Source organism: Ictidomys tridecemlineatus, chromosome 2 (genome assembly GCF_052094955.1).
Source record: "Ictidomys tridecemlineatus isolate mIctTri1 chromosome 2, mIctTri1.hap1, whole genome shotgun sequence".
Classification (NCBI taxonomy): domain Eukaryota; kingdom Metazoa; phylum Chordata; class Mammalia; order Rodentia; family Sciuridae; genus Ictidomys; species Ictidomys tridecemlineatus.
In genome coordinates, this window is record NC_135478.1 from 92,775,175 (window position 1) to 92,783,885 (window position 8,711).

The 8,711-nt window shown below is 46.3% G+C and overlaps 1 protein-coding gene across 1 annotated transcript in view; it reads right to left on the bottom strand.

Moving 5' to 3' along the window:
• Positions 1–7,576, bottom strand: part of Vps37b (VPS37B subunit of ESCRT-I) — a 31,545-nt gene extending 23,969 nt beyond the window's left edge. The window contains exon 1 of the mRNA XM_005329570.5: positions 7,398–7,576. Coding sequence (XP_005329627.1) covers positions 7,398–7,508 — 111 coding nt within the window. The 5' untranslated portion in view covers positions 7,509–7,576. The remainder of the gene's footprint in view (positions 1–7,397) is intronic.
• Positions 7,577–8,711: the final 1,135 nt, after the last annotated feature.

Below are 8,711 nucleotides of genomic sequence, written 5' to 3' on the forward strand. Positions count from 1 at the left end.
TGAAGCACATCTGCAATTCTAGCAACTCAGGAGGCTGAGGCAAGAGAATTACAGTTGGAGGCCAGCACAGGCAACTCAGCAAAACCCGTGTTAAAATTTTAAAAAGGGTTGGGGATGCAACTCAGTGGTAGAGCACCCTGAGTTCAATCCCCAGTACCACAGGCACTCCTCCCATCTGCTGGGCAGGGTCAGGCAATGCTAACCCTAACTCTCACACTCTAACAATGACTCCCTCCCCCACTCTTGGCTCACTGTGCCCATTCTCCTGCTGGGCCACTTGAACCCCAGTCACTTCACTCACTCAGCAGCACCAAGCAGGCACATCCTTTGCGCCAGGTGGAACTGTGCTAAACACCAGGTTGAAAACACAAACATGACAAAATAGAGCCCCTATGCTAGCTGGGCACACAGAGAAGGAAGTGACTTATAAAATGGTGTCAAGTGCAACAGAAGAAATAACCAAAGAGGCTAAGGGACCATGAGTCTATGACTGAGGTCAGGGAAGAGCTTTGGAAGAGAAAGCCTTGAAGTCCTACACACAACAGGGGAGGGGGAAATGAGGCTGGTCCCACCCCTACCAGAGCCCCAGCTTCCATCCTAACTGCTATTTAACCCGAACTTTCCAATTCTGCCTCCAGCATGGTCTCCCTCGGTCTCCCACACTCCAGCCACACTCTGCGGCCAGATGACTCTTCCCAAAGTGCAACTCTCATTCCACTGCCCCTCTGCTCCCTGCCACAAAATTAACTAACATGGAGCTCACACCCTGCATTCCGTCCTCGCCAGCCTTAGTTCTTGTCATTTCCCTACACATAAGCAAATCCCATCTGGGCAGAGTAGATGGGATCTCACTAATCACACAGCCTGTCCCCCGCCTTTTTGTCTCTGTCTCTGCTCCTGCTGTCACTTCTTTCTGATCCTCTATTTTGTCTGTCAAAATCCTTCTTAGAAAAATAAATACCTAAGTCAAGATAATGGCTGGGGACAGAGGTGGGGAGAATGCCCTTAGAACAGTGAACACAGGGTGCTTTATGTCAGGATGACAGCGTTTACCTCCTAAGTTGGGTGGCAGGTGCACAGATTTCTTTTTACTATTCTCTATACTTTCTGGTAGGCATTATTGCATTTAATAATTTATTTTCTTAAAGTTTACCCATCTACCAAAATCCACTGTTTTACACTAGAAATCTAATCTAGGCAGAGAGCTTCTTTTCATCTAACCTTCAATGTCACTTACAAATGACATCTGGAGCAGGGCACAGTGGTGCACGCCTGTAATCCCCGCAGCTTGGGAGGCTGAGGCAACAGGAACATGAGTTCAAAGCCGCCTCAGAAAAGCGAGGCACTAAGCAACTCAGTGGCTGAGTGCCTCTGAGTTCGATCCCTGCTACCCCCTCCCCCAAAAAACTGACATCTGGGCTTTCCTTATTCTCTTAAAAAAACTGTAGTTAAAATATACACAAAATTTATAAACCATTTTATAGCTAGGCTTGGTGGTGGACATGTAATCCCAGCAACTTGGGAGGCTGAAGTAGGAGGATCTCATGTTTGAGGCCAGACTCAGCAACTTAGTGAGAACCTGTCTCAAAAAGTGTGGGGGCCCACTGGGGATATGACTCAGTGATAAAGCACCTCAGATTCAATCCCCAGTACCCTTGCCTCCAAACTTGACATTTTAACTACTTTTAAGAGTACAAATCCAATGGCATTAAGTACATTCACACTGCTGTGCCACTATCCACCTTTGTGACTCTTTCCATCTTCCCAAGCTGAAATTCTATACCTCTATTATAAAAGGTTACATGTACTTAGTTTGGTCCCAAATTCTCCTACAGGGATTATGTCCTATTGTCCTACTAGTGTTTCCTTTACAATGCCCAGGAAATGCTCAAGAGCTGTGGAACTGAAATGGAATCTTCCATCTGGGCAGTAAATATACTGTGCTTTTTTTAGTTCCAGCAATAATAACCAGTGATAACTACTTACCAAGTGTTCCCTTTGTACTAGGTACCATGTTAAGTATCTTACAAACCTATTTAATCTGTCCAACGGCTCTATGAAGTAAGCTATTATTATTATACCTTTTATTTCTAACAAGGAAACTGAAATTGGAAAGACTAAATTCTTGCCAAAGGTCGCACCACTAGTATCAAAAGCCAGTTGTGGGGCTGGAGTTGTGGCTCAGTAGTAGAGCGCTTGCCTAGTGTGTGTGAGGACCTGGGTTCGATCCTCAGCACCACATAAAGATAAATAAGTAAAATAAAGGTATTGTATCCATATACAACAACAAAAATATTTTTTTAAAAAGCCAGTTCTGACTCTAATATCAGTGCTATACTGCCTCTACTACACTAAAAATATAAAGAAGTAAAGATTGATTAAATAAAACAAGTGGATCAAATTTCATCTAAGGCAATCCAACAATTCTGAAAATCTCTTATTAAAGAAAGGGAACACTAGATATAGTGGTGCATACCTATAATCCCAGCAACTTGGGAGGCTGACACAGGAGGATCACAAGTTTAAAACCAACCTCAGTAACTTAAAGAGGCGCTAGTCAACTAAATGAGACCCTGACCCAAAATAAAAAGTAGAAAAAGGGCTGGGGTGTGGCCCAGTAGTTAAGTACTTCTGGGTTCAATCGCTGGTATTTAAAGAAAAAAAAAGGTGGGGGGCTAGCCTCTACTGAAGGCTTCCTCTGTGCCAAGTGCTAACATTTAACTTCAAAAGAACTCTAAAAGGCAGGCATTATTACTGTCCTCACTTTACAGTTGAGGAAACTGAAGCATAGAGAATTTAACTTAAATGTAGTCACACAACTAACTCTTACTACATTCTTGCCACATCAGGATGCCTCCTTTAAAAAAAAAAAAAAAAAAAAAAAAAAAAAAAAACACATAAAATGAGAATTTCAGGAGAAATTTCAGAAGATATTCCTGAGCACAGTAAATTTTACTCAAATGATCCATAAAAGATTGACCCACAACAGGTAAAGCCTTTACATGAACAATAATGATCATACAACATGGAGAGAAAAAAACTCCAGTTGTATATACTCAAAAGAGTTCAAATATTGGCTTCTAAAAATCAAAGTCCAACTGCATTCATTCAGCCTGTGTGTTTGGGAAGGAGTCCTGGACTTTAAGCAAGGGTGCTACTTTTCAATGAGCCATTATGATTCCTGTAGTAGCTCTCCAGCCTCACACAAAATCACAGCCCCCAGGCCTTAGGAAAGTGGCTTCTTCTAGACCAAAGTTCATTACTTTCCACAAAACAATCTTTCAGATCCTTGGCATTCTTACTTGTGGGCATTTTCACTCACCACAGAACAAACATCCAGAATTTGAATCAATAGTGGAACCGTTCAATAGTACCAACCAAGTGGTATTTCCTTAGAAAGTACATAGGGAAAAGTGACCCAAGAGTCCTGGTTTACTTGCCTAATTCCCTAAGTGACAGTTCCTTTTAAGGGAGTGCCTTGCCAGTCCAATGGGGTTAATGTGGACAGATAAAGGTACATTCTACTGCCATGTAAAAATAACTTTAAGTAAAAATAAAAATGAGCCGATTGCAGCAGCACACCCCTGTAACCCCAGCTACTTAGAAGGCTGCTACAGAGGACTGTGAGTCTGAGATCAGCCTAGGCAACACAGTGAGATCCAGTCTCATTAAAAAAAAAAAGGGGGGGGGGTAAAAATTCAAAAATTAAGACATATGCATACAGCCAGGTGTGGTGGCACAGGCTTGTAATCCCAGCGACTGGGGGTGGGGTGGGTGCCTGAGACAGGAGACCATAAGTTTGAGACCAGCCTCAACAACTTAGCAAGACCCTAAGTAATTTAGCAAGACCTTGTCTCAAAATAAAAAGAGCTGGGAATGGGGCTCAGAGGTTAAGTGCCCCTGGGTTTAATCCAGAATACAAAAAAAAAAAAAAATAACATGAAGGGTCAGCCCAGAGCAAATAATCATTAAGAATATACTACATTGGGGCTGGGGATGTGGCTCAAGCGGTAGCGCGCTCGCCTGGCATGCGTGCGGCCCGGGTTCGATTCTCAGCACCACATACAAACAAAGATGTTGTGCCCGCCGATAACTAAAAATAAATAAATAAATAAATATTAAAATTCTCTCTCTCTCTCTCTATACCTCTCTCTCTTTAAAAAAAAAAGAATATACTACATTTATGGAACTGTATAATGGACAGGGTAAATAGAAAAAGAAAACAAAACAAAACAAAACACGGGCCCACAAAGTCTATAGCTCCAACATTATTTTAATGTCTTGACCTGCGTCAAAATTCACACACCACAATTAAAACAATGTAAGTGAAGCATAATGTAGAGCCTAACAGTGAATGCCTTCAAAACCCAGCCACACTTTCCAGTCACCACAAAATATCCCCTCAGGCTTGAAGATGTCTTACTCTACAATTTAAAACACTGCCTTCTGCAATTAAGGAAAAAAAAAAAAAAGGCTTCCATTCAGGTTAAGAATCTGATACTGTGAAAGGCCTGGTGCATTAACCATTTCTTCCTAGACCTGAGACACATAACCATTTTAATCATAGAAAGGCAAATTGTTTCCCAGGTTAATGGTGAATCAAAAATTTACTTAATATTGAAATGAGACTATTAACCTGTCAGGATGATTTGGTATTAATGACTGCCAGTTAACTTTGAAAGAGAGAAGACGAAGTGATTGTCATTAATTGCAATGTCTTTTTTCTTCAGTACTGGGACTGAACCTAGGGTCTTGCACATGCTAGGCAAGCACTCTACTACTGAGTTACATCCCCATCTCTACCTATTTATTTATTTTATGGTACTGGGCTGAAACTAGGGGTGCTCATCCACTGAGTTAAATCCCCAGACCTTTTTATTATATACTTTGAGTCAGAGTGTCACTAAGTTGCCCAGATTGGCTTCAAACCTGAGATCCTTCTGCCTCAGCTTCCTGAGTAGTTGGGATCACAGGTGTGTACTACCATACATGGCTGCCATTATTCTTTATTGAGCACTAAATACAGACTGTGTATTTAACAGTCACTATCTCAACTGACCCTCACACCAACTCTATGATAACAGATATTATTATATCATCCTTTTCCAAAAATGCTCAGAGAGGTAAAGTGACATGCCTGCAATTACACAGCTAAAAAGTAGGGGTGTTCAGTCTAGAATGTATGATTCCAAAGCCTATCATAAATGTTCCTTTGGTCAAGAGCAGACAGTTCAGGGCTAGGGCTGGGGCTGGGGCTGAGGCTGGGGCTGGGGCTCTGTGGAAGAGCGCTTGCCTACCATGTGTGAGGTAATGGGTTCGATGCTCAGCCCCACCTAAAAATAAATAAATAAAATAAAGGTACCGTGTCCATCTACAACATATATACACACACACACACACACACACACACACACACACATATATATATTCAAAAATAAAGAGTAGACAGTACATACATAAAATAATTTCTACCAGGTTTCGAGACCACCTCAAAATAAATCAACAGATAACATTACCAGGTGAGTAAAACTACCATGGCCAAAACTTTGATTGTTCACATTATATTCGTTCCTTTAGAAACATACCACATGAATAAGGAAGGCAACAGGATATGCAGTGTCACCCTGACTAGGTGATCTACCTAAGGTATGTGGATTTTCAAATTTAATTTCCTTATTTTAAAAGCACAACACCCAAAAGAACAAACTACTGTTGAGAAATTTAAATTGAACTACAACGGTGGAGTCAAGTCAGTCCTCAGGAAAAGGAAAAGAAAAAAAAAAACTGCTAGTTTAATTTGCCTTTCTCTTTAAATAATCTCCAGTTCTCAGGTAGAAGAAACAAGTGAGGCTGTTCCTAACAGCCTTGGAATCAAACCGACTCATTCCCCAGTCATCTGGCAACTAAAAAGCAGTTTATTTCTATTAATGTACCACCAATAAAGCTACAGTATTCTGCTCTTATTGAAACACAATCGTCACACTGAACAAAGTAACTTTAGTCAGTGTTACACATTAGAGAAATATACCTATCATTTTATCATTAAAGTAGAAAAATGCCCTGCTGACAATCAACAAAAGGTCTCCCAGCAACTAAAAAGCAGAGAAACTAAGCAAATATTTCCTTTCTTTGTAGACATGAAACTCTCAATCAGTCAAGAAAGATGGATTTTGTCACTTATTATTCTCTAAAATGGAAAGTGCCACATGGAGACCATAAATGGGGTAAAATGCATCTGGAGCCATGTCGTATGTGCCAAGTTACAAAGCCTGTGAATACAAGGGGTGTATTAATGGAAAGACTGATACCATCTTACTACAGTGGCCTCTCTGTGGCTCCAGACAATGATCTGTTGAGGGTTTTCCAGGGATTTTGAATGTGCAGCCTCCACACAAGCCCCCCTTTAAGGAGACTGGCCCAGGGCTGAATAATCCCTCTTTGGAAAGAAAGCCAAAAGCCCCCCACAAGGGCTTCTGGGGGAGATGCTCTGCACTGCCGGCGTGGGAAGGCTCAGGCTTGAGAGACAAAGGAGGAGTGAGAGGTGTCAGCTGGATCACCCTGGGCCACCTGCCTGGTGGAGACCCAGACCCACAGAACCGGACCCCAAGACACATTCCCAAAGGGCTGAGAAAAAGAAGCGCCTACAGTAAATCCATCCGCAAGGCTAAAGTTAGTCACTCCTTAAAGCAAACCACACACAAGGTATGGAGGCAGATAACCAGGACCTGGCGGGCTCATGCCTTCCAGAGGCTGGGCTGGCCCCAGACTACCAAGGAGGGGTGAGCAGTCGGCTCCCAACACTCCCCCCTTTCTCCCCCCCCCCCCGCTTATCTCCTCACAGAAACAGCTTCAGGAACCCACAGGCTGGACGCTGCGGGGTAACAGTCACTCCAGGAGCCCACGTTCCCTTCTTCCTCCCGGGACAACGCTATGCAGCCAGGGACCCTGCCGCCACCCACAGGCACGTTCCCCGACCCGGCCAGGGCCGTCCAGGCGAAGGCGTGCTCTGGCGGCACTCCTGGGACCCCTCGGACCCGACGGCTCTCCTTCCCCGGCTCCGTCTGGGGCTCTGCCTCAACTCCCGCCCGGCCCCACGATCCTTCTCAGAACCCCCTCCCACACTCGGCGGCGGCCCCCCGCCCCGGCCTCTCCGCGGGCTCCGCACCGCCGGCCCCGGGGCTCCCCAGCCTCCCCACGCCAGGCTCCCCGCCGCGCCGCTCCAGGACCCGCGGCCACCCGCCGCTCGGCCGCGACCTCGAGTCCCCGACGCCCATTCCGGGTCCGCGTCCCTGCTCCCCATGCCCGCCTCACGCGCCTATTCCCGCCCCGGGCCCCCGTCCCCAGCCACCCCCGTCGCCTCCGCCCCGGGCCGGCGCTCCCCACCGAGGCCGCCTCACCTCCTCCATCTTCTGCACCATCTCCGTCAGCTGCCCCTCGTCCTCCAGCAGCTCGTGGAGCTGCACCAACGATAGCCCGGCGAACCGAGCCTCGCCGCCGGCGACCGCCATCCCCGCGTCTCCGCCGCCGCTGCTCGGCCGCCAGGCTGCGCCGACCGGAAGCGCCGCCCTCGAGGCCCGCCCCCCGCGGGGGGGCACGTGACGCCAGCCCTGTGGCGTGACGTCATCGCCTCTCCGGCGGGCGGGCGGACGTGACGTGGCGCGCCGCAGACCCGCGGGGCTCTCGCGGCGGGTGCTGGGTCAGCAACGCTTTGGGGCCTCCAAGGGAGGAGGGGCTCTGGGGCCCATCTGATGACGCAGAGAATGCGGTAATGATGTCATAGCGGCGCTGGTGATGTCATAAGGCCTGTTTCCTCAAGGACAAGGAAGAAAGCCAAAGAAAGGAGGCCGTGGGAAGTCACTGCCACCGCTGTGAGCCCTGCCTGAACCAGGGACCCCTGAAGGCCAAGACAAGACTAGATGCCCTTTGATTTCTCAGAATTGCAGGGCTGCAAATCGTTCATGTAACAAATACTTATGGAGACACACAATTCTGAATAAAACAAAGAGGACTCCGGGGACACAAGAAACAAGTAAAATGATTGTATAATAGAAGAGCCCCCAAAGAAATGGATGCTGAAAGAAGAAAATAATAAAGAAACCCTATGTACGGTAGGGTTACCTTTAGAGAGAAGTAAGCGCTTGCTCTCTCAGAGAAGGTAGCCGTCTAAGGAGATGTGAAGATCAAGAAGGAAGGAACCAGCATTCATTCCATAGGAAACTCAAGGCAGCAAGTCAGGCATGTGCAAAGGCCCTGAGACAGGTTTAGCTTGGTACATTTGGGAAATGGAGGAAAGCCAGAGAAGGGCTGGAGCACTATGGGCAAGGACAAACCTGAGTGGCTCCTTTGCACCATCTCAAGATGCCCAGACATCCAATGTACCTCAGTGTGCCCTTATGGAGACAAGGTGATTTAGAGCAGAACTGTTCAGATGCCCCAGCTTTGGAAGCCCCTGGAGATCCAGAAGTCTGGAAACTTATGATCCACCACAGTTCTCACTGGAAAAGACCTAAGAACGTCTAATCACTCCAGCCCCCTAATTTTACCCATAGAGAAACTTGGCAGAAGGAAGTTTTCTTGTTTTTTTCCCAAAATGAAGTCACCGGCAGGTCTCCTGGCTCCCAGTCTGGCGCCCAGCAAGCTGGCATCATACCACACTGATCTCGTCGCCCTGAACACAGTCAGGACATTCAGTAAGCGCCTTTTGGCTGACT